Genomic DNA, 26,929 nt, shown 5'->3' on the forward strand with positions numbered 1-26,929 from the left:
CCATCTGCACTTCTATGTTCTACTAGATTTCAGAGCGAACAGTGAATTTTCTCTTTCTGGTGAGTCATGGGCTGTGTCCCAGTTTGACCGCAAAAAAAAACGATTAAAGTTCACGGTTGTCAAGTCGATACTGAGTAGCTGTGATTGTCTGAACCCAGAGGAAAACCTCAACCTGACCACACACCAGTTTATCACGCTATTCAACACACACAGAAACTGGAAGAGAGACACATCGTCATGGGGGAAGCTTTCACTTCCTGCACGTCCTCGGGGCGGCACGGTGGTTAGCACTGTTGCATCACAGCGCCAGAGACCCGGGTTCGATTCCGTCCTTGGGTGACTGTGTGGAGTTTGCACGTTCTCCCTGTGTCTGAGTGGGTTTCCTCCTACAGTCCAAAGATGTGCAGGTTAGGTGGATTGGCCATGTGAAATTGCCCGTAAGACCATAAGAGATAGGAGCAGAATTAGGCCATTCGGCCCATCGAGTCTGCTCCGCCGTTCAATCATGGCTGATATGTTTCTCATCCCCATTCTCCTGCCTTCTCCCCGTAATCCCTTATTAATCAAGAATCTCTGTCTTAAAGACAAAGGACTATGGAGACTTTACCTTTTACTGAAGTGAATAACCTCACACTTCACCATGTTATCCTCAATCTGCCACCTTAGGGTCCAACGATGTGCAGGTTAGGCGGGGTTACGGGGATAGGATGGTGGAGTGGGCCTAGGCAGGGTGCTCTTTCAAAGTGTCGGTGCAGACTTGATGGGCCGAATGGCTTCCTGCCCTGTAGGGGTTCCATTCTAACTCTATGTGGACCAGTGCTGCCCTTGAAATGAAGATGAAGTGTGGATGCCTGATTTTGGGTTTCCCAATCCTGCAGCTACCCATTTGAATGTGGAGATGTGGAATGAGAGTTCTTCACTGCCGATGAGGTTGAGCAGGATCCAATATGGCCGCCGATCCTAGCTGGAGGCCGCAATGTGTTCTGAGAAATTAAACAGTCTCTGACGATATACATTTGATTTGATTTGATTTGATTTATTGTCACATGTACCGAAGTTTACATAGAATTTACAGTGCAGAAGGAGGCCATTCGGCCCATCGAGTCTGCACTGGCTCTTGGAAAGAGCACCCTACCCAAGTCCACACCACCACCCTATCCCCATAACCCAGTAACCCCTCCCAACACTAAGGGCAATTTTGGTCACTAAGGGCAATTTAGCATGGCCAATCCACCTAACCTGCACATCTTTGGACTGTGGGAGGAAACCGGAGCACCCGGAGGAAACCCACGCAGACACGGGGAGAACGTGCAGACTCCGCACAGACAGTGACCCAGCGGGGAATCGAACCTGGGACCCTGGAGCTGTGAAGCAATTGTGCTAACCACCATGCTACCGTGCTGCCCCGAAGTACAATGAAAAGTATTTTTCTGCGGCCGAGGAACGTCCACAGTACGTACATAGTAGACACAAGATTAATCAACAGGGAACATTGACAAATGGTACATCGACAAAACAGTGATTGGTTACAGTGCGGAACAAGGGGCCAAACAAAGCAAATACATGAGCAAGAGCAGCATAGGGCGGCGTGAATAGTGTTCTTCCAGGGAACAGATCAGTCCGAGGGGGAGTCGTTGAGGAGTCTTGTAGCTGTGGGGAAGAAGCTGTTCCTATGTCTGGATGTGCGAGTCTTCAGACTTCTGTACCTTCTGCCTGATGGAAGGGTCTGGAAGAAGGCAATGCCTGAGTGGGAGAGGTCTCTGATAATGCTGTCTGCCTTCCTGAGGCAGCGGGAGGTGTATACAGAATCAAAGTGGGGGTGGCAAGCTTAACATAGAACATAGAACATTACAGCGCAGTACAGGCCCTTCGGCCCTCTGTTGCGCCGACCTGTGAAACCACTCTAAAGCCCATCTACACTATTCCCTTATTGTCCATATGTCTATCCAATGACCATATGAATGCCTTTAGCGTTGGCAAGTCCACTGTTGCAGGCAGGGCATTCCACGCCCTTACTACTCTCTGAGTAAAGAACCTACCTCTGACATCTGTCTTATATCTATCTCCCCTCAATTTAAAGCTATGTCCCCTCGTGCCAGACATCACCATCCGAGGAAAAAGGCTCTCACTGTCCACCCTATACAATCCTCTGATCATCTTGTATGCCTCAATTAAGTCACCTCTTAACCTTCTTCTCTCTAACGAAAACAGCCTCAAGTCCCTCAGCCTTTTCTCATAAGATCTTCCCTCCATACCAGGCAACATTCTGGTAAATCTCCTCTGTACCCTTTCCAATGCTTCCACATCCTTCCTATAATGCGGCGACCAGAATTGCACGCAATACTCCAAATGCGGCCGCACCAGAGTGTTGTACAGCTGCAACATGACCTCATGGCTCCGAAACTCAATCCCTCTACCAATAAAAGCTAACACACCGTACGCCTTCTTAACAACCCTCTCAACCTGGGTGGCAACTTTCAAGGATCTATGTACATGGACACCGAGATCTCTCTGCTCAGCCACACTGCCAAGAATCTTACCATTAGCCCAGTACTCTGTCCTCCTGTTATTCCTTCCAAAATGAATCACCTCACACTTTTCTGCATTAAACTCCATTTGCCACCTCTCAGCCCAGTGCTGCAGCTTATCTATTTGCCTCTGTAACTTGTAACATCCTTCCACACTGTCCACAACTCCACCGACTTTCGTGTCATCTGCAAATTTACTCACCCATCCTTCTACGCCCTCCTCCGGGTCATTTATAAAAATGACAAACAGCAGTGGCCCCAAAACAGATCCTTGTGGTACACCACTATTAACTGGACTCCAGTCTGAACACTTCCCATCAACCACCACCCTTTGTCTTCTTTCAGCTAGCCAATTTCTGATCCAAACTGCGAAATCACCCTGAATCCCATGCCTCCGTATTTTCTGCAGTAGCCGACCGTGTGATGCGTTGGGCTGAGTTCACCACAGTCTGCAGTGTGTTGTTACAGTGTATTGTTTTGCCTTTTCTTTACCATTCTGCGCGTAGTTGGTGAACATGAATCTTTACTCTCATGACATTACATGACTAAGAAAGAGGCCATTTGGCTCATTCTGTCTGTGCTGGCCCTTTGGATAGTTCTTTCCATTCGGCCTATTTACCATCTCTTATCCCTAATGCCCGGCCCCAGCCAGCGTAGCTGTGAAAGTGTTGCCTGTTCAAGTACTTATACAAACTCACTCTCCGAATTTTATGGTGGGCCTTTACTTTTGTCGTGCAAACCATTTCTATTCTTCCCTCTGAGCTATCTTCTCCCCACTGCCCCCCCTCCCACCAGTATCCAGGAAAGCAGGGCCTGGGTTTTTTGAAAAGTCAGTGGGAAGCACATCCCGGTCGACTCTGAGTGTCCTGAATCCATTTCACGCTCTGATGAACAAGAGGCAGCAGGCGGGACCTCCCCGCCCGGAAGCTCTCCAATCCCTGCAGCAACAGCGCTGCAGTGGACAGAGCTGGAAGTGCAGGAGGACGTTGGCACCTGGGTCCTGGACACAGGAGGCCCAAGCAAGATCAATGGGTTGCAGGGCGGTGGGAGGGCACTGAACCGGAAGTCCAACTTCAGAATGGGGCTTCTGAGGGAGGTGCCCCCCAACCACCCATCCCCCTCCGCCCACACAGCTTCACTCCTCCCCCAACCTCAAAATTCTGGCCGGGTGGGAAAAGGCCCTTTAGGTGGCCAATAATTGGCCACAGGAGCCACAATTGAGGCAAGGGTGGGCCTCACATCTGAGGCCTTGTCCTCCCCAGTGCAAAATCGCTGTGTGGTTGTGACAGGCGGGAAGCCAGAGGTGAAGTGAATAACTTCACACTTCATCATGTTATACTCCATCTGCCACCTTGTTGTTCACTCACTGAACCATTGTACTCAATCATAGTTGATCATAGCCTTTGTCCGACAACTTTGTATCTGTCATAACCGGAATTCTCTGGCCGCTCGCTGGCAGTGTGATTATCTGTTCCCGCCAGCAGCACACCCCATCCATGGGTTTCCCGGCGATGTGGGGTGGCTTCAAGTCCCATGGACAGCGATGGGAGCAGAGAATCCTGCCGTTAGCGAGCGGTGCGCCTCAGAGAAACACACGGCTGGGCGACTGGAAAATCCCGCCCCATGTCTACCTGTGTCATGCAATCCAAGTCGATCCTACCTATCGGTGCTCACTGCATTGTGCACCGCCTTCTCCAACCCCTTCACCCCCGCCACATCCTATTGAGACCGCATCGATGTGCTGTGATTATTTCAGCCTAGGTTGCATTGCTGTGCTCACCAAGAGTTGCACGGACAGACCTCTCCGCTAATTCGCTGTTGACGCATACAGACATAAACATAGCACTTTCAGGCTGTTGCAGCCTTCATAGAATCCCAACAGTGCCGAAGAAGGCCATTCGGCCCATCAAGTCTGCACCGACCTTTCGGCGTACCTTGGACACCCCGGGGCAATTTTTCACAGCCAATCCACCTAACCTGCACATCTTTGGACTGTGGGAGGAAACCGGAGCACCCGGAGGAAACCCACGCACACACGGGGAGAACGTGCAAACTCCACACAGTCACCCAAGGCTGGAATTGAACCTGGGTCCCTGGCGCTGTGAGGCAGCAGTGCTAACCACTGTGCCGCATTTGCCATGAGAGAGTGGCTCAGTAATTAAAGATGATAGTGGGTCAGTCTCACACGGAACACAAGAACCAGATAATGTTTCGTTCCCAAGCCCGGTGAGTGTGAGTAGACAATATCATGAAGGAAGCATAATAATAATAATCTTTATTGTCCCAAGTAGGCTTACATTAACGCTGCAATGAAGTTACTGTGAGAATCCCCTAGTCGCCACATTCCGGCGCCTGTTCGGGTCACAGAGGGAGAATTCAGAATGTCCAATTCACCTAGCAAGCACGTCTTTCGGGACTTGTGGGAGGAAACCGGAGCACCCGGAGGAAACCCACCCAGACACGGGGAGAACGTGCAGACTCCACACAGACAGTGACCCAAGCCGGGAATCGAACCTGGGACCCTGGAGCTGTGATGCAGCAGTGCGATCGTGCTGCCCTGAATGCTAAGAAGCAGATGAGGGGGAAGTCGAAATCTAGTTTGTTTTGTACCATCATGCACACTGCCTGCCACCCATTTCCGTCATAGAATTTTAGAGAAGTGTTGGAACAATTAGCAGGCTGATACCCAACCTGTTGAACACTCCTTCTGTAACCAATAAATCCTTGTGTGGGACCTGTACCCAGAGCCTCCGCGCCAGAGGCAGAGCGTTACTAACTGAGCCACTTGGTTCCTCTAAATTAACCTGACGACATGGTTTGAAAATTATGGCAAAGTTCCTTTGTGCTTTCCCCCCCCCCTTTCTTTATTAAAAAAAATCATTCACGGGATGCTGGGAAGGCCAGCATTCCTTGTCTGTCCCTCGATTCCGTTTGCTTTCAATTAATTTTCACAAGAGTGAGTCAGCTTTGCATGTGATGATTGTTGGAGTACAGATGGTAACGCGGGGGCAGATGTGCAGAATGCAGCAGAATCCCAGCCTCTTCTCTGTTTTGTCGTTGTTGTTCCGTATTCACAGCCCTACGGGTTGACACTGGCATGAAGGAACTTGACCAGCACTGGCAAGGTGCGACGTGGGCAGCTGTGACTGGCGTGGCACAGCCGAGTTGCGGGCACACCCACATTGCACTGGAGTCTGTGTAACAGTTGTGTTTGCAAATGCTCTGGAGTCTTTAATCTATAAATAGACAGGTCTAATTTGATCCCTGCGGAGGTTGCATTGCATGCCACGACCTTGTTGGGATTGGCAGTGATGTGTTTTTCTCGTTGCGGGCTTCAGTCTCTCATATTGTGCCAGCAATGATCCCTGCAGCATGGACTGAGATATTCATATCGCTGTAACCCTTTTGAGTATTCTGCTGAATGTTGTCCTTTGGACATTAACCCCAGGAATTCCATTGTGATTTAAGTGGCAGGATGGAACAGTGGTTAGCACTGCTGCCTCACACTGCCAGGGACCCGGGATCAATTCGGCCATGGGTGACTGTCTGTGTGGAGTTTGCACGTTCTCCTTGTGTCTGCGTGGGTTTCCTCCGGGTGCTCCGGTTTCCTCCCACAGTCTAAAGATGTGCTGGTTAGGTGGATTGGCCATGCTAAATTGCCCCTTAGTGTCCAAAGATGTGCAGGTTAGGTGGATTGGCCGTGCTAAATTGTCCCTTAGTGTCCAAAGATGTGCAGGTTAGGTGGATTGGCCATGTTAAATTGTCCCTTAGTGTCCAAAGATGTGCAGGTTAGGTGGATTGGCCATGCTAAATTGTCCCTTAGTGTCCAAAGAAGTGCAGGTTAGGTGGATTGGCCATGATAAATTGCCCTTAGTGTCCAAAGATGTGCAGGTTAGGTGGGTTGGCCGTGATAAATTGTCCCTTAGTGTCCACAGGTTAGGTGGGGTTACGGCGAAAGGACAGGACAGTGGTCCAGATAGGGTGCTCTGTCGGAGGGTTGGCGCAGACTGGATGGGCCCAATGGCCTCCTTCCGCACTGTTGGGAGTCTATGTTATCCTGTCTACAAAGCAGGTGTATGGTTGTGTGCGGGGCGAAGGAGGAAGGTGGTCTGAGGAATCCTACCTTTGTGAAATTATTGAAATCATGAAACTGGGAACTGTCTCTCTTGTATCGTTCAAAAACAGGGAATCTTTGCCATGCATCATCTTGGATCCTTGCCCATAGTCCACATGACATGCCCTACATTTACATCTCGGACTGTCGAGCCTGAATTCATTTTGGGGACTTTTCAATTTACAGGGAGTGAAAGGAATCGCCGCAGTGCCCATCGAATCTCAGCACCAGGTGTACTTTTCAGTTACATTTCCACTACGTGTTGTTTTCAAATCAGCAGTATGATGGGATGCCAAAATTTGTTGGAATGGCTGAATTTTACAGCCCCTCCAACCAGCGGGACCTTCTAGTCCCGCCCAAGTCGATGGACGTTTGAATGGCTCAACGCATTTTAGGAAGCAGACCCCCCACTCCACCCTGCCGTGACAGGGGTCCGCTCTACTTTCAAACGTTCTGTCAGTGAGCAGATTTAGCATTCTTACTGATTAGTAACTTTGTGGACGACACAAAGGTTGGTGGAATTGCGGAAAGCGATGAGGACTGTCAGAGGATACAGCAGGATTTAGATTGTCTGGAGACTTGGGCGGAGAGATGGCAGATGGAGTTTAATCCGGACAAATGTGAGGTAATGCATTTTGGAAGGTCTCATGCAGGTAGGGAATATACAGTGAATGGTAGAACCCTCAAGAGTATTGACAGTCAGAGAGATCTAGGAGTACAGGTCCACAGGTCACTGAAAGGGGCAACACAGGTGGAGAAGGTAGTCAAGAAGGCATACGGCATGCTTGCCTTCATTGGCCGGGGCATTGAGTATAAGAATTGGCAAGTCATGTTGCAGCTGTACAGAACCTTAGTTAGGCCACACTTGGAGTATCGTGTTCAATTCTGGTCGCCACACTACCAGAAGGATGTGGAGGCTTTAGAGAGGGTGCAGAAGAGATTTATCAGAATGTTGCCTGGTATGGAGGGCATTAGCTATGAGGAGCGGTTGAATAAACTCGGTTTGTTCTCACTGGAACGAAGGAGGTTGAGGGGCGACCTGATAGAGGTCTACAAAATTATGAGGGGCATAGACAGAGTGGATAGTCAGAGGCTTTTCCCCAGGGTAGAGGGGTCAATTACGAGGGGGCATAGGTTTAAGGTGCTAGGGGCAAGGTTTAGAGGAGATGTACGAGGCAAGTTTTTTACACAGAGGGTAGTGGGTGCCTGGAACTCGCTGCTGGAGGAGGTGGTGGAAGCAGGGACGATAGTGACATTTAAGGGGCATCTTGACAAATACATGAATAGGATGGGAATAGAGGGATACGGACCCAGGAAGTGTAGAAGATTGTAGTTTAGACGGGCAGCATCGTCAGCACAGGCTTGGAGGGCCGAAGGGCCTGTTCCTGTGCAGTCCTTTTCTTTGTTCTTTGTTATTCATGTTGTTCAAGCATTGATTGAATTTCAAGTTGCCATGCCTTTGATGCTTTTAATGAAGAGTATGGTTAATTTAATTGGTATGATTTGTGTAGAAACATTTTGAAGACAGAAATATACACCACCTAGTCAGTATATTTAGGGATTTTTTTTATTTGTTGCTGACAGGCATTTATTGCCCATCCCCAATTGCCATTTGAGGGTATTTGAGAGTCCACCACATTGCCGTGGGTCTGGGGTCACATGTAGGCCAGACCAGGTAAGGATGGCAGATTTCCTTCCCTAAAGGACATTAGTGAACCAGGGGCGAGATTCTCCGACCCCCCCCGCCGGGTCAGAGAATCGCCGGGGGCTGGTGTGAATCCCGCCCCCGCCGGTTGCCGAATTCTCCGGCACCGGAGATTCGGTGGGGGCGAGAATCATGCCGCGCCGGTTGACGGGGCCCCCCCCCCGCGATTCTTTGGTCCGGATGGGCCGCAGTCCCGCTCCTAGGATGTCTGTCCCGCCGGCGTGGATTAAACCACCTCTCTTACCGGCGGGACAAGGCGGCGCGGGCGGGCTCCGGGGTCCTGGGGGGGGCGCGGGGCGATCTGGCCCCGGGGGGTGCCCCCACGGTGGCCTGGCCCGCGATCGGGGCCCACCGATCTGCGGGTGGGCCTGTGCCGTGGGGGCACTCTTTTCCTTCCGCCTTCGCGACGGTCTCCGCCATGGCGGAGGCGGATGAGACTCCCTCCACTGCGCATGCGCGGGAATGCCATGAGCGGCCGCTAACACTCCCACGCATGCGCCGCCCGGAGATGTCATTTCCGCGCCAGCTGGCGGGGCACCAAAGGCCTTTCCCGCCAGCTGGAGGGGCGGAAATTAGTCCGCCGCGGGCCTAGCCCCTCAAGGCTGGGGCTGGGCCCCCCAAGATGTGGAGGATTCCGCACCTTTGGGGCGGCGCGATGCCTGACTGATTTGCGCCGTTTTTGGCGCCGGTCGGCGGACATGGCGCCGATACCGGAGAATTTCGCCCCAGATGTTTTTTTACGACAATCGCCAATGGTTTCATGGTCATCATATTAATTCCAGACTTTTATTGAATTCAGATTCCACCGTTTGCAGTGGTGGGATTTGAACCCAGATTCCCAAAGCATTACTCTGGGTAGCTGGATTACTATCCCATGAAAATACCGCTGCACCACCACCTCCCCATGTCCGCCAATTGCTACAGATCGACTTGTATTATCCACTCATGCACACAAAGTCAGTTGGCTGGTTGGCGCAATTTAATTTGTCTTTCCCAGTCTAGAATGATTTATGTCATGAAATATTAGATTTGGCAAGTCGTAAAATTACATTCATATTTGTCACAAGGGGCTCGAGAACCAGGGACTGACTCTGTGGGTTTGGTTTCAATGGACCTCAAAGGGATCGCAAATCCTTGAGGTTTCTGTTATGGGTTGAACACTTTTGGCGCGAAAGGTTTGACCACCCTCAATATGAGAAACATTCCACCATCTGGAGATTAAGACTGGAAGATCCCACTGCTGGGAAGGGCCGGAAAATCCTGGGGATCGGGGGACGCGGGGAGGGGAGGGGGGAGGGGGGGAGAGGGGAGAGGGGAGGAGGGGAGGGGGGAGGGGGGGGGAGAGGGGAGGGTGGAGAAGGGGGGAGGGGGGGGGCAGAGGGGGCGAGGAGGGGGGGAGGGGGGGGCGAATGGTCTATTTCTGCTCCCATTTCTTATATCCTTGTGTACTTATGATGGGATTCGGGATCGTGCTTCCAATTTTCCACATGGTGAGCTCCTGATTTCAACTCCCTAGTCAGCTTCCCAGTTTGAGGCCAGGCAATTGCTGACAGGAAAATTGCAGTTGGGCAGACTTGCTTTGGCATGGTAACGTAGGAACAGGAGATCATCCAGCTCCATCTACCCGCCATGATGGGGCCTCTTTTTGTGGTGTTAAATGCTGTAGGCGAGATTTACCACACAACCTGTCGCGTGTTTCGCGGTACTGGAGGAGGCCTGCCATTGGCTGGCAGCAGGACCTTCTGAACCCGCCGTTGTGAACGGGGATCCCTGTTGAATACACCCGTTGCTGTACGTCCTTCTAGTAGTGTGGTAACCAGAAACCCGCAGTGGGTGTGCACCGTCGTCAGGACTGGAAGGTCCCTCTGGCGTGGACGGCCTATGGCTCTCAAGACGTTAAGTGGTTTGTAAATGTTAATACCGCTGTGCGTATCATCCATCTGATGGGCAAGGTACACTTATTTACACTTAACATGGATGCACCCCTCATGATATCAGATAAATGAATTTTGATTGCTGTTTTTTTTGCTCCTTAAAATGTTCTCTCCATCCGTGAAGGTACTAGCTTTTATTTCAGCGCACCATCTGTCTGTCCACCTGTACAATCATTTCATCAGGGACTGTAGGCATCTCTCTCAGTTTTAGAGAGTTGGTTGAGGGTCTCTACAGTCCAGTCCACCAAGCAAGGCTGACCAGGGATCTCTCCTGCTCCTTCCACCTTGCCACGGGCATGTTGGAAGGATTAGCAGATTGGTGGTCAACCTGTTTGGCCATGCCGTGAATGCTCCTTCCGTCGTCAGCGAGGCCTAGAGTCGGACTTCAACCCAGAGACTTTGGCTCAGAGGCAAAGTTGCAAGTCCTTCCCCCAATTCTCTGGTATCTCACCCAAATGACAATTTGAGCTCCGTGTCAGCTGTCCGCTTGTGGGGGGCATCACAGCAGCATTTGATCCTGTTCTCATCCGCCCAGCCTATTTCTCTGACCTCCGGCCCCATTACTCTTTCAGAACTTTGCACTCCTCCAATTCTGCCTTTCCCAAACAAATTACTACAATGCAAACTCCCAAATTTACTAACTTGTGTGATTCCTGTTTGTGGTGAATGTATTTCACCTAATGCATGAGCTGTCTGTATAATGATGTGACCCATGACCTGGAAGTGATGATACGGGCTACTTCCAGGTACTGTGCTGGAACCCCGGTGGGCTCCGCCTCTTGCTCCGCCCTCGCTGGGGCCATATATAGTCCGGCCACCTGTGGGTGGCACCCATTTGTACAGCCGACTCTGGCAGGCGAGTTCATGGATATTAAAGCCTAATGTTTGCTCATTCTCACCGTCTCACAGTGAATTGACGGTATTGACTGTTACTCAGGCAACACTTGGGGCTGGTCTTTCGACTCATTCACTAAAAGGGCCCAAATGGAGCCCCTGATTTGTGGCAGGTTGTTGGTATAATTTTATTGCCTGACACCCCCCCAATGGAGAAGCTTGCAGCCTGCACTAAATAGGTATCTTCCCCTTATTCTTCATTTGAAGAAAATACCTCTTCATACTTACTTTCCAAGCAATGATCACCAATGCGTGCGATTGTCTTACAGTTACTCTTGGACAAAGAAAGAGATGTCTGCCTGCAGAACGGCCTGGCAACGCTGGAGTGGACAAGCGGATTACAAACCTTGGCAATGTAATGCTCTCAGAAGGGGAACTATTGCTCCAGGTAAAGGAAATTATGTGGTATTGTGTTTTTTTCCCCTCAGGCATCTATCTGGACACCTCAGCTGGAGGGGGGGGGGGGGGGGGGGGGGGTTGGGTGTGGGGCAGTGGTGGGGAAGACCACTTTCCTCTTCTAGTCTTCCTGAGAAAAGTTCCATCTCTTCAATAAATTCTTATCTTTAAGGACCCAAGGCAGGCACTATGAATGAGATAATCTCTTGAGAGATCTGCTTGCCTGAATCATAAAATATCTTTGTGTTTCTAGGCACTGAATGGTTTTGTCCTGGTAGTAACTTCAGAAGGTGATATCTTCTACGCATCTCCCACAGTTCAGGAGTATGTGGGATTCCACCAGGTGAGTACTGGGTACAAGTGACGAGATTGATCGCTCGTGAGTAACGTTTTGGGGGGTAATTTTCAACAGGCAGAGGGCACTGCCCACGCAGTGGATTGATGTCATTGTGACGAAGATCGGACGGGTTCAATCAGGGGCAATCTACTCTGCCACACTGCTGCCCAGGTGGCAAAGTTGGAAATGACCCCCGTAAAATTATGCCACCTCCTGTCACGAGTCATCAGTGGTTAATATTTTATGGGGGCATCAATTTCCCTGTTGTGCATAAAAGCAAAGTACTGCAGATGCTGGAAATCTAAGATCAAAGGCGGTTTACATAGAATATAGAATGTACAGTGCAGAAGGAGGCCATTTGGCCCATCGAGTCTGCACCGACCCACTTAAGCCATCACTTCAACCCTATCCCCTTCACCCAATAACCCCTTCTAACCTTTTTGGACACGAAGGGCAATTTAGAACATAGAACAGTACAGCACAGAGCAGGCCCTTCGGCCCTCGATGTTGTGCCGAGCTTTGTCCGAAACCAAGATCAAGCTATCCCACTCCCTGTCATTCTGGTGTGCTCCATGTGCCTATCCAATAACCGCTTGAAAGTTCCTAAAGTGTCCCGACTCCACCATTCCACACCCTAACCACTCTCTGAGTAAAGAACCTACCTCGGACATCCCTCCTATATCTCCCACCCTGAATCTTATAGTTATGCCCCCTAGTAACGCTACATCCACCCGAGGAAATAGTCTCTGAATGTCCACTCTATCTATCCCCCTCATCATCTTATAAACCTCTATTAAGTCACCTCTCATCCTCCTCCGCTCCAAAGAGAAACGCCCTAGCTCCCTCAACCTTTCCTCATAAGACCTATCCTGCAAACCAGGCAGCATCTCCATTGCACCCTTTCCAATGCTTCCACATCCTTCCTATAGTGAGGTGACCAGAACTGCACACAATACTCCAAATGTGGTCTTACCAGGGTCATGTATAGTTGCAGCATAACCCCGCGGCTCTTAAACTCAAGCCCCCTGTTAATAAACGCTAACACACGATAGGCCTTCTTCATGGCTCTATCCACTTGAATGGCAACCTTCAGAGATCTGTGGACATGAACCCCAAGATCTCCCTGTTCCTCCACATTCCTCAGAACCCTGCCATTGACCCTGTAATCCATATTCAAATTTGTCCTACCAAAATGAATTACCTCGCACTTATCAGGGTTAAATTCCATTTGCCATTTTTCAGCCCAGCTCTGCATCCTATCAATGTCTCTTTGCAGCCTACAACAGCCCTCCACATTATCCACTACTCCACCAATCTTGGTGTCATCAGCAAATTTACTGACCCACCCTTCAGCCCCCTCCTCCAAGTCATTGATAAAAATCACAAATAGCAGAGGACCCAGCACTGATCCCTGTGGTACACCGCTGGTAACTGGTCTCCAGTCTGAAAATTTTCCATCCACCACCAACCTCTGTCTTCTATGTGATAGCCAGTTACTTATCCAATTGGCCAAATTTCCCTCTATGCCATGCCTCCTTACTTTCTTCATCAGCCGACCATGGGGAACCTTATCAAACGCCTTACTAAAATCCATGTATACGACATCAACTGCTCCACCTTCACCTACACACTTCGTTACCTCCTCAAAGTATTCAATCAAATTTGTGAGGCAAGACCTACCCTTCACAAATCCGTGTTGACTATCCCGGATTAAGCTGCATCTTTCCAAATGGTCATAAATCCTATCCTTCAGGACCTTTTCCATTAGCTTCCCGACCACCGAAGTAAGACTAATTGGCCTATAATTACCAGGGTCATTCCTATTCCCTTTCTTGAACAGAGGAACAACATTTGCCACTCTCCAGTCCTCTGGCACTATCCCCGTGGACAGCGAGGACCCAAAGATCAAAGCCAAAGGCTCTGCAATCTCATCCCTTGCCTCCCAAAGAATCCTTGGGTATGTCCCATCTGGCCCAGGGGACTTGTCGACCCTCAGGTTTTTCAAAATTGCTAATACATCCTTCCTCAGAACATCTACTTCCTCCAGCCTACCCGCCTGAATCACACTCTCATCCTCAAAAACAAGGCCCCTCTCCTTTGTGAACACTGAAGAAAAGTATTCATTCAACGCCTCTCCTATTTCTTCTGACTCCATGCACAAGTTCCCACTACTGTCCTTGAACGGCCCTACCCTCACCCTGGTCATTCTTTTATTTCTCACATAAGAGTAAAAAGCCTAGAGGTTTTCCTTGATCCGACCCGCCAAGGACTTCTCATGCCCCCTCCTAACTCTCCTAAGCCCTTTTTTCAGCTCATTCCTTGCTACCTTGTAACCCTCAAGCGACCCTACTGAACCTTGTTTTCTCATCCTTACATACTCTTCCTTTTTCCTCTTGACAAGACATTCAACCTCTTTTGTGAACTATGGTTCCCTCACACGGCCATTTCCTCCCTGCCTGACAGGGGACATGCCTCTCAAGGACACGCAGTATTGGCTCATTGAACAAGCTCCACTTTTCATTTGTGCCTTTCCCTGACAGTTTCTGTTCCCATCCTATGCTCCCTAATTCTTGCCTAATCGCATCATAATTACCCCGCCCCCAATTATAAACCTTGCCCTGCCGTATGGCCCTATCCCTCTCCATTGCAATAGTGAAAGACACCAAATTGTGGTCACTATCTCCAAAGTGCTCTCCCACAAACAAATCTAACACTTAGCCCGGTTCATTACCCAGTACCAAATCCAATGTGGCCCCGCCTCTTATCGGCCTATCCACATGAAATGAAAATCGCTTATTGTCACAAGTAGGCTTCAAATGAAGTTACTGTGAAAAGCCCCTAGTTGCCACATTCCGGCGCCTGTTTGGGGAGGCTGGTACGGGAATTGAACCGTGCTGCTGGCCTGCCTTGGTCTGCTTTAAATGCCAGCGATTTAGCCCAGTGTGCTAAACCAGCCCCTGTGCTAAACCAGCCCCTGTGCTAAACCAGCCCCTGTGCTAAACCAGCCCCAGGAAACCCTCCTGCACACACTGTACAAAAACTGCCCCATCCGAACTGTTCGACCTATAGAAGTTCCAATCAATATTTGGAAAGTTAAAGTCACCCATGACAACTACCCTGAGACCTCCACACCTATCTATAATCTGTTTTGCAATTTCTTCCTCTACATCTCTATTACTATTTGGGGGCCTATAGAAAACTCCTAACAATTTGACTGCTCCTTTCGTATTTCTAACTTCGGCCCATATTACCTCAGTCGGCAGATCCCCCTCGAAGTGCCTTTCTGCAGCCGTTAAACTATCCTTGATTAACAATGCTACTCCGCCACCTCTTTTACCATCTTCTCTACTCTTACTGAAACATCTATACCCCGGAACTTCCAACAACCATTCCTGTCCCTGTTCTAACCATGTCTCCGTAATGGCCACAACATCGTAGTCCCAAGTACCGATCCACGCTCCAAGTTCACCTACCTTATTCCGGATGCTCTTTGCATTGAAGTAGACACATTTCATCCCACCTTTCTGTCTGCCGGTACACTCCTGCGAACTTGATACCCTCCTCAGTACCTCACTACTCTCGACACTGGCTTCTGGGACACAGCTTGTTTTCCCATCCCCCTGACAAATTAGTTTAAACCCCCCCGAAGAGCCGTGGCAAATTTCCCTCCCAGGATGACCAATCCACCTAACCTGCACATCTTTGGACTGTGGGAGGAAACCGGAGCACCCGGAGGAAACCCACGCACACACGGGGAGGATGTGCAGACTCCGCACAGACAGTGACCCAGCAGGGAATCAAACCTGGGACCCTGGCACTATGAAGCCACAGTGCTAACCACTGTGTCACCATGCTGCCCGTGTTTGTTCCGCTCCACCAGCCATTTCTCTGTTTCCACCGCTTGTCAGTGGGATTTCCCATTGATGCCACCCCATGCCACTGGAAAACGCATGGGCAGGGGTGCGCTGCCAACGGGGAAAGAGAATCCTCACGGTGGGAGAATGCCGGCCCAAAACAAAGAATGCTGGGAATACTCAACATGTCAGGCAGCATCCATAGAGAGAGAAACAGAGTTAAGGGCTGGATTCTCCGATTTACAGGCAAGAGCCAGAGGATACGTGGCGTTTTGCGTCAAGACAATCGGCGCCACCCCAGCACCGACTCTTTGACCGGTGAGGGGCTAGCAGCCGCGCCATGTAAAATGCACGGCCGCCACAAAATAAACGGCCGGAGAGTTGCTGGGTCCATGGCCGCGCATGCGCACGGCGACGACATGCAGCGGTCGCGCCGTACAACATGGCACCGGCCGCGCGCGGACCCGACCTGCCAGATAGTGCCCCCCTGGCCACCCCCGGGCCACCACTCCCCCCCCCCCCCCCCCCCCCCACCAGTCCCCCCAGACCTCGCCAAAGCCCCCCGGCCAGCAACATGGCACCCGCCTGACTGTGGCGGCGCTGCGTCCGGAGATGCCACGTCGGGTTCCCGCACGGCTGGGACCACACGTCAACTGCTCTGTCGGGAACACGGCCCATTGGGGGCGGGGCATCGGGGGAGGGCCTTCAGGTGACGTCTGAGGCTGCCCCAACGGCGATGACGGCATTTTGTAGGGGGTGGGGCATCCGAAAACAGGCGCCGCCCCCGATTCAATCGTAAAAAAGGATTCTCTGTCCGATCGGCGATTACGATATCGGCAACGGAGAATCCCGCCCAAGGTTTCAGATTGAGATGACCTTTTATTAGAAATTGGAAGGCGAGACGTCCTGGATGCTTCAGCATCCCTGGAAGCCAAAAGAGGCCTCAACGTGACTTGATTTGTGACACCAACAATTGGCTGGCTCCAATTCCTTCACAACTTGCATTGCCGTAAATGGCGAAAAGAATCTTCCCCTTAAATGGTTTCAGCTGGTTTGAATCTCCGGGATTCTGGTCGGTAATTGGAACTGAAATGGAATGCGGAATGTTTCTAGGCAGCCTGGGTAGACTGGGTTCGTCAGGTGATTGTTCCTGCGTTCTGATGCAATGTTTTGGATTGGGGTAACATGGCCGTCAGATGGGCTTTCTTCGTGAACTCTCCGCGGTGGTTCGCTCGATCTGAGGTTGCGAGGATTAACGGACTGAACGGCAGGAAGCGATAGGTTGTGGTCCCGCAAGACTGCGCCATCCCATATGGGCTGACCATCATGACGGAACGCTTCCTGATCTCTCAACCAGCCCTCTTCCCCTTCTTGTCTGCTCTCTCTACCCCCTTTATCTTGTTGACCCTTGAGGTACCCTTAGAGTGTAAATGGTAAAGAAGGCTTTAATAGACTAAGAACTATGCTAGAGCTGAGACATGTGCTGACTGCTACACAGCCCACAAGACAGCCCCTTATATATGGCTCACAGATGGGCGGAGCCAGAGGCGGAGTCCCCAGGGTTGCAAGCCCGGTCTTAAAGGGGACATCACCTTACATGATGACAAGGCAGTAACCGTTCATCACAACCCTGATGTCTATTCTCCCCTCTGTGTTGTAGACTGCTGTCATGCACCAGCCTGTGTATGAACTGATTCATCCCGACGATCGCAGTGAATTTCAGCGTCAGTTGCATTGGGCACTCGACCCGCTGCCACTCTCAAACACGGGACACTCAGGTAAGATAATGAATCATAAGAAAGGCTCAATATTTGATATGCGTGGAGGTTGGGAGATGATTCGCTGAAAGTATCTCGGGGCTGGGTTTATGCTCCCTTGCCAGTGGGTTTACGGTTGGGGTGGCAATGCTGATAAAATGCAGTGCAAGGCCTGCCAGCCACCTCCCGCCACCTTCCTGCCCGCCCTGACCTGCCCCCCATTTCGAGCTGGGGAGGGGGGGTGGCAGTGGTGGAGGTGTTGGGTAGCTTGTCCACTTTTGGGGCCCATCGGGATCCTAAAGTGGCCTCAATCCACCCATTGAAGTTCCATAGAATCCTTACGGTGCAGAAGGAGACCATTCGGCCCATCGAGTCTGCACCAACCCTCTAAAAGAGCACCCTACCTCGGCCCATTCCCCTGCCCTACCCCCGTAACCCAGTAACCCCACATACCCTGCACTAAGGGGCAATTTAACATGGCCAACCCACCATCTTTGGACACTAAGGGACAGTTTAGCATGGCCAATCCACCTAACCACATCTTTGGACACTAAGGGACAATTTAGCATGGCCAATCCACCTAACCTGCACATCTTTGGACACTAAGGGGCAATTTAACATGGCCAATCCACCTAACCTGCACATCTTTGGACACTAAGGGACAATTTAGCATGGCCAATCCACCTAACCACATCTCTGGACACTAAGGGACAATTTATCATGGCCAATCCACCTAACCTGCACATCTTTGGACTGTGTGAGGAAACCGGAGCACCCGGAGGAAACCCACGCACACACGGGGATGATGTGCAAACTCCGCACAGACAGTGACCCAAGACCGGAATTGAACCCGGATCCCTGGTGCAGTGCTATCTACTGTGCCACCATGCCACTATTTTACCTGTGACTGGGAGAAAGTGGGGAGGCCTCAGGCCTCCTGTGCCCATCGGAGGCATCCCCCTCCCAAAAGCAGTCATATACCCCTTTCGCCCGCCCCCATACCATGTGAATTGGCACCCCACCTCATCCACAAACATTCACTCCCTCCACCACCGACGCACAGTGGCAGCCGTGTGTACCATCTACAAGATGCACTGCAGCAACTCACCAAGGCTCCTTCAGCAGCACCTTCCAAACTCACGACCACTGCCATCTAGAAGGACAAGAGCAGCAGATACCTGGGAACCCCACCACCTGGAGGTTCCCCTCCGGCTTGGGTCACTGTCTGTGCGGAGTCTGCACATCCTCCCCGTGTGTGCGTGGGTTTCCTCCGGGTGCTCCGGTTTCCTCCCACAGTCCAAAGATGTGCAGGTTAGGTGGATTGGCCGTGATAAATTGCCCTTAGTGTCCAAAATTGCCCTTAGTGTTGGGTGGGGTTACTGGGTTATGGGGATAGGGTGGAGGTGTTGACCTTGGGTAGGGTGCTCTTTCCAAGTGCCGGTGCAGACTCGACGGGCCGAATGGCCTCCTTCTGCACTGTAAATTCTATGATAATCTATGAAGTCACGCACCATCCTGACTTGGAAACATATCACCGTTCCTTCACTGTCGCTGGGTCAAAATCCTGGAACTCCCTCCCTAACAGTCGATTTCGGCGGCGTGAGAGCAGCTGGTTAGTCAATTTCAGCGGGAGCATTGCGGAAGGAGGTTGCTGGGAGGTAAGTCAACCTTTAAAAGCACTTCTCTTTGCAGGGGCAGGCCAGTCGATTTCGGCGTGAGAGCAGCTGGTGAGTGGTGAGTCAATTTCAGCGGGAGCATTGCGGAAGGAGGTTGCTGGGAGGTAAGTCAACCTTTAAAAGCACTTCTCTTTGCAGGGGCAGGCCAGTCGATTTCGGCGGGAGTGGAGCTGGCTGGTTAGTCAATTTCAGCAGGAGATGAGAATTTTTCTTTTTTTTTAAATTAGTTTTTTAGGCGGGATCAGGAAGTCGACCCGCGGACATCTGGGAACACCCTCACCAATAAATTCTGGTGGAGAGGAAACCCGAGACACTACACGTGTAGTGTCTCCCACCCGCCCTCCTCCTCTAACCTAATAATAAAACCCATTGGTCTGAGGTAAGTACCATATTTTTATTTTTATTATATTATTATTATTTTTTATAAAAATTTAATTTAGTTGTTAGCCAGATCTTGGTAGAAAGTTAGAGGAATGGCAGGGAAGGGAGTGCAATGTTCCTCCTGCAGGATGTTTGAGGTGAGGGATGCAGTTAGTGTCCCTGCTGATTTTACCTGCAGGAAGTGCTGCCATCTCCAGCTCCTCCAAGACCGAGTTAGGGAACTGGAGCTGGAGTTGGAAGAACTTCGGATCATTCGGGAGGCAGAAGGGGTCATAGATAGCAGCTTCAGGGAATTAGTTACACCAAAGATTGGAGATAGGTGGGTAACTGTAAGAGGGACTGGGAAAAAACAGTCAGTGCAGGGATCCCCTGCGGTCGTTCCCCTGAGAAACAAGTATACCGCTTTGGATACTTGTGGGGGGGGGGACTTACCAGGGGTAAGCAATGGGGTACGGGCCTCTGGCACGGAGTCTGTCCCTGTTGCTCAGAAGGGAAGGGGGGAGAGGAGCAGAGCATTAGTAATTGGGGACTCTATAGTCAGGGGCACAGATAGGAGATTTTGTGGGAGCGTGAGAGACTCACGTTTGGTATGTTGCCTCCCAGGTGCAAGGGTACGTGATGTCTCGGATCGTGTTTTCCGGGTCCTTAGGGGGAGGGGGAGCAGCCCCAAGTCGTGGTCCACATTGGCACCAACGACATAGGTAGGAAAGGGGACAAGGATGTCAGGCAGGCTTTCAGGGAGCTAGGATGGAAGCTCAGAACTAGAACAAACAGAGTTGTTATCTCTGGGTTGTTGCCCGTGCCACGTGATAGTGAGATGAGGAATAGGGAGAGAGAGCATTTAAACACGTGGCTACAGGGATGGTGCAGGCGGGAGGGTTTCAGATTTTTGGATAACTGGGGCTCTTTCTGGGGAAGGTGGGACCTCTACAGACAGGATGGTCTACATCTGAACCTGAGGGGCACAAATATCCTGGGGGGGAGATTTGTTAGTGCTCTTTGGGGGGGTTTAAACTAATGCAGCAGGGGCATGGGAACCTGGATTGTAGTTTTAGGGTAAGGGAGAATGAGAGTATAGAGGTCAGGAGCACAGATTTGACGTCGCAGGAGGGGGCCAGCGTTCAGGTAGGTGGTTTGAAGTGTGTCTACTTCAATGCCAGGAGTATACGAAACAAGGTAGGGGAACTGGCAGCGTGGGTTGGTACCTGGGACTTCGATGTTGTGGCCATTTTGGAGACATGGATAGAGCAGGGACAGGAATGGATGTTGCAGGTTCCGGGGTTTAGGTGTTTTAGTAAGCTCAGAGAAGGAGGCAAAAGAGGGGGAGGTGTGGCGCTGCTAGTCAAGAGCAGTATTACGGTGGCGGAGAGGATGCTAGATGGGGACTCTTCTTCCGAGGTAGTATTGGCTGAAGTTAGAAACAGGAAAGGAGAGGTCACCCTGTTGGGAGTTTTTTATAGGCCTCCTAATAGTTCTAGGGATGTAGAGGAAAGGATGGCGAAGATGATTCTGGATATGAGCGAAAGTAACAGGGTAGTTATTATGGGAGACTTTAACTTTCCAAATATTGACTGGAAAATATATAGTTCGAGTACAATAGATGGGTCGTTTTTTGTACAGTGTGTGCAGGAGGGTTTCCTGAAACAATATGTTGACAGGCCAACAAGAGGCGAGGCCACGTTGGATTTGGTTTTGGGTAATGAACCAGGCCAGGTGTTGGATTTGGAGGTAGGAGAGCACTTTGGGGACAGTGACCACAATTCGGTGACGTTTACGTTAATGATGGAAAGGGATAAGTATACACCGCAGGGCAAGAGTTATAGCTGGGGGAAGGGCAATTATGATGCCATTAGACGTGACTTGGGGGGGATAAGGTGGAGAAGTAGGCTGCAAGTGTTGGGCACACTGGATAAGTGGGGCTTGTTCAAGGATCAGCTACTGCGTGTTCTTGATAAGTATGTACCGGTCAGACAGGGAGGAAGGCGTCGAGCGAGGGAACCGTGGTTTACCAAGGAAGTGGAATCTCTTGTTAAGAGGAAGAAGGAGGCCTATGTGAAGATGAAGTGTGAAGTTTCGGTTGGGGCGATGGATAGTTACAAGGTAGCGAGGAAGGATCTAAAGAGAGAGCTAAGACGAGCAAGGAGGGGACATGAGAAGTATTTGGCAGGAAGGATCAAGGAAAACCCAAAAGCTTTCTATAGGTATGTCAGGAATAAGCGAATGACTAGGGAAAGAGTAGGACCAGTCAAGGACAGGGATGGGAAATTGTGTGTGGAGTCTGAAGAGATAGGCGAGATACTAAATGAATATTTTTCGTCAGTATTCACTCAGGAAAAAGATAATGTTGTGGAGGAGAATGCTGAGCCCCAGGCTAATAGAATAGATGGCATTGAGGTACGTAGGGAAGAGGTGTTGGCAATTCTGGACAGGCTGAAAATAGATAAGTCCCCGGGACCTGATGGGATTTATCCTAGGATTCTCTGGGAGGCCAGGGAAGAGATTGCTGGACCTTTGGCTTTGATTTTTATGTCATCATTGGCTACAGGAATAGTGCCAGAGGACTGGAGGACAGCAAATGTGGTCCCTTTGTTCAAAAAGGGGAACAGAGACAACCCCGGCAACTATAGACCGGTGAGCCTCACGTCTGTAGTGGGTAAAGTCTTGGAGGGGATTATAAGGGACAAGATTTATAATCATCTAGATAGGAATAATATGATCAGGGATAGTCAGCATGGCTTTGTGAAGGGTAGGTCATGCCTCACAAACCTTATTGAGTTCTTTGAGAAGGTGACTGAACAGGTAGACGAGGGTAGAGCAGTTGATGTGGTGTATATGGATTTCAGCAAAGCGTTTGATAAGGTAGGCTATTGCAAAAAATACGGAGGCTGGGGATTGAGGGTGATTTAGAGATGTGGATCAGAAATTGGCTAGCTGAAAGAAGACAGAGGGTGGTGGTTGATGGGAAATGTTCAGAATGGAGTACAGTCACAAGTGGAGTACCACAAGGATCTGTTCTGGGGCCGTTGCTGTTTGTCATTTTTATCAATGACCTAGAGGAAGGCGCAGAAGGGTGGGTGAGTAAATTTGCAGACGATACTAAAGTCGGTGGTGTTGTCAATAGTGTGGAAGGATGTAGCAGGTTACAGAGGGATATAGATAAGCTGCAGAGCTGGGCTGAGAGGTGGCAAATGGAGTTTAATGTAGAGAAGTGTGAGGTGATTCACTTTGGAAGGAATAACAGGAATGCGGAATATTTGGCTAATGGTAAAGTTCTTGAAAGTGTGGCTGAGCAGAGGGATCTAGGTGTCCATGTACATAGATCCCTGAAAGTTGCCACCCAGGTTGATAGGGTTGTGAAGAAGGCCTATGGAGTGTTGGCCTTTATTGGTAGAGGGATTGAGTTCCGGAGTCGGGAGGTCATGTTGCAGCTGTACAGAACTCTGGTCCGGCCGCATTTGGAGTATTGCGTACAGTTCTGGTCACCGCATTATAGGAAGAACGTGGAGGCTTTGGAGCGGGTGCAGAGGAGATTTACCAGGATGTTGCCTGGTATGGAGGGAAAATCTTATGAGGAAAGGCTGACGGACTTGAGGTTGTTTTCGTTGGAGAGAAGAAGGTTAAGAGGAGACTTAATAGAGGCATACAAAATGATCAGGGGGTTGGATAGGGTGGACAGTGAGAGCCTTCTCCCGCGGATGGATATGGCTGGCACGAGGGGACATAACTTTAAACTGAGGGGTAATAGATATAGGACAGAGGTCAGAGGTAGGTTCTTTACGCAAAGAGTAGTGAGGCCGTGGAATGCCCTACCTGCTACAGTAGTGAACTCGCCAACATTGAGGGCATTTAAAAGTTTATTGGATAAACATATGGATGATAATGGCATAGTGTAGGTTAGATGGCTTTTGTTTCGGTGCAACATCGTGGGCCGAAGGGCCTGTACTGCGCTGTATTGTTCTATGTTCTATGTTCTAACAGCACTGTGGGTGTACCTACACCACATGGACAGCATTCAAAATGGCAGCCTTCTCAAAGGACAATTAGGGATAGACAGCAAATACTGGCCGAGCCAGCGACGCCCACAATCCATGAATGAATATATGAAAAAACAAATTCCAGTTTGTTCCTCAGGTACATGTACCACTTGAGAATCAAGAGGAATCAAACCCACACAACCCCCCATCTTTCGCAGCAAAGTGTTCCACGACTGGGGTCTTCCAAACAAAAATAACTGCCATGCTGAAAGAGTCACCCTTTCTGCACAGGTATAGGCTTCAAATGATTGTAAAGTTCCTTCTTCAAGTGATGAGTGAAGACTTTGTTTTGTGTGTTCTTGCTATGCAGGTAACGGCAGAAATTGTGATGTCCTAACGAGGTATGATCCACAGCAACTCCCGCCGGAGAACTCCACTTTCCTAGAGAGGAATTTTGTGTGCAAAATGCGCTCTCTACTCAACAGCCCCTCTGGCTATGTGGTGAGGAATATTCCAACGGTGCTCCTGATGCGCTAAGCGTCAAGAACCACAAAGACATGTGAGACTTTAAGTGTCGGGTAAGCCTCCCATGTAGTATATTAAATTGATGCGCTAAGCGTCAAGAACCACAAAGACATGTGAGACTTTAACTCAGGCTTTAATATACTACATGGGAGGCTTACCCGACACAGACGACCCCAGACAGAATGGGGCCTGTCCCAGAAGAGGTTCTTATACTGACTCCCGGGGGAGTGGTTAAGGCGGAGCTCTCCGTGGCCAGGTCGGGTTACCTACCAGTGACCGAACCTCTGCAGAGTTACAGTACAATACACAGTATTACAGGGCCACGTTACACACAACTATTATATACTATGTACAATGGTAGGGAGGTACAGTGGTGTATCACCACAGCTCCATCTGAAAAAAAGCCCTTGAAACATTGGGATCTGCTCTGCTCCTTCTGCAAGCTCAGGGGGAAACTTGTGCTCCCCATGAATATGTCCGTCGGGAAAATTTAGGCCAGTCCCTCTTTTGTTTCCCCTGAGGCATTTTCTGAGCCACGATTCTGACCGGTTATATTTGTGGTGGGCAAACTTAAAAAGCCATTCTTTTGAAGAATTTTTTTTTTCGCAACGAGGATCCATCAGATGACTAAATTGCTGGTGCGTGTCTGTTCATGTGTGTCTGTTTGGCCTACTGCGAACAACAGGTTCATTCTTTTGAGGGCTGTGTTGTAGTCGGAGATGGCACTTCTTTAGGCCCAGGCTTCAATTGCGACACTTTTTTTTTTACCCATGACCTTCGAATTAGATCCCTTGGCACAAAAATCAACGCATGGTCTGCACTCGAGTGACTGATATTCAAGCAGTAGAATAGAAATGGGTTCATTGCTTTCATTCAAAAGTAATAGGTTGGGATTTTCCGGCCTTACTTGCAGGTGGGATTTTCTGGCCCTGTCCGCTGGTCGAAATTTCCAGCCCCGTCCACCAGTGAGGTTTTCCAGCTCCGTCTACCGATGGGAGTTTCCAGCCCCGACTGAGGGATTTTCCAGTTCCGTCTGCCCATGGGATTTTCCGGCTGCGTCTGCCAGCAGGGTATTTACGGTCCTGTCCGCCGACAGGACTGTCTGGTCCTGCCCGCTGGGAGTATCATCCAGCCCTGCCTACCTGTGGATTTTCCAATCCCGCCAAAGTCAATGGACGTTTGAAGGGCTTGCCGCACTTTGTGTTCCACCCCCCCCACCCCCGACGACTGGGCGGAGCTGTAAAATTCCGCTCACACAAATATTCAAATCGCAGAAGGAGATCATCTTCAGCCCACGATCCGGCCTAATCCCACTTCCCAATCTTGTTCCGTAGCCCCGGAGGTTATAACACTTTTGAATGCAGATTGAAGTGTTTTCTGTTGAAAGGTACTGAGAGTTTCTGCATCTCCTGCCCTTTCAGGCAGTAGGCCTCCGATCCCCACCAGCCTCGGGGTGAAAAGACTTTCTCCTCAGCTCGTGTATTCTCCTCTAATCTTCCTACCAATTAAGAACATAGAACATACAGTGCAGAAGGAGGCCATTCAAAGAACAAAGAACAAAGAAATGTACAGCACAGGAACAGGCCCTTCGGCCCTCCAAGCCCGTGCCGACCATACTGCCCGACTAAACTACAATCGGCCCATCGAGTCTGCACCGACCCACTTAAGCCCTCACTTCCACCCTATCCCCGTAACCCAATATCCCCTCCTAACCTTTTTGGACACTAAGGGCAATTTATCATGGTCAATCCACCTAACCTGCACGTCTTTGGGCTGTGGGAGGAAACCGGAGCACCCGGAGGAAACCCACGCACACACGGGGAGAATGTGCAAACTCCACACAGTCAGTGACCCAGCGGGGAATCGAACCTTGGGACCCTGGCGCTGTGAAGCAACTGTGCTAACCACTGTGATACCGTGCAGCCCCACTTTCAATCTCGGCACCCCCCTGGTTATCGACATCACAGCTGAGGGAAAATTTGTCCTTCCGACCCAATCTATCTCGACCCCTCATAACAGAACAAAGAAAATTACAGCACAGGAACAGGCCCTTCGGCCCTCCCAGCCTGTGCCGATCCAGATCCTTTATCTAAACCTGTCACCTAATTTCCAAGGATCTACTTCCCTCTGTTCCCCGCCCGTTCATATATAGAACATAGAACATAGAACATAGAACAATACAGCGCAGTACAGGCCCTTCGGCCCACGGTGTGGCACCGAAACAAAAGCCATCTAACCTACACTATGCCATTATCATCCATATGTTTATCCAATAAACTTTTAAATGACCTCAATGTTGGCGAGTTCACTACTGTAGCAGGTAGGGCATTCCACGGCCTCACTACTCTTTGCGTAAAGAACCTACCTCTGACCTCTGTCCTATATCTATTACCCCTCAGTTTAAAGTTATGTCCCCTCGTGCCAGCCATTTCCATCCGCGGGAGAAGGCTCTCACTGTCCACCCTATCCAACCCCCTGATCATTTTGTATGCCTCTATTAAGTCTCCTCTTAACCTTCTTCTCTCCAACGAAAACAACCTCAAGTCCATCAGCCTTTCCTCATAAGATTTTCCCTCCATACCAGGCAACATCCTGGTAAATCTCCTCTGCACCCGCTCCAAAGCCTCCACGTCCTTCCTATAATGCGGTGACCAGAACTGTACGCAATACTCCAAATGCGGCCGTACCAGAGTTCTGTACAGCTGCAACATGACCTTCCGACTCCGGAACTCAATCCCTCTACCAATAAAGGCCAACACTCCATAGGCCTTCTTCACAACCCTATCAACCTGGGTGGCAACTTTCAGGGATCTATGTACATGGACACCTAGATCCCTCTGCTCATCCACACTTT

The 26,929-nt window shown here is 50.2% G+C and overlaps 1 protein-coding gene across 1 annotated transcript in view; it reads left to right on the top strand.

The window, feature by feature from the left end:
• Nucleotides 1-26,929, top strand: part of LOC140405366 (aryl hydrocarbon receptor-like) — a 172,996-nt gene that overhangs the window by 118,046 nt on the left and 28,021 nt on the right. The window contains exons 3-6 of the mRNA XM_072493683.1: nucleotides 11,445-11,563; nucleotides 11,825-11,914; nucleotides 17,423-17,540; nucleotides 23,921-24,051. Coding sequence (XP_072349784.1) covers nucleotides 11,445-11,563; nucleotides 11,825-11,914; nucleotides 17,423-17,540; nucleotides 23,921-24,051 — 458 coding nt within the window. The remainder of the gene's footprint in view (nucleotides 1-11,444; nucleotides 11,564-11,824; nucleotides 11,915-17,422; nucleotides 17,541-23,920; nucleotides 24,052-26,929) is intronic.

Source organism: Scyliorhinus torazame, chromosome X (assembly GCF_047496885.1).
Source record: "Scyliorhinus torazame isolate Kashiwa2021f chromosome X, sScyTor2.1, whole genome shotgun sequence".
Lineage (NCBI taxonomy): Eukaryota > Metazoa > Chordata > Chondrichthyes > Carcharhiniformes > Scyliorhinidae > Scyliorhinus > Scyliorhinus torazame.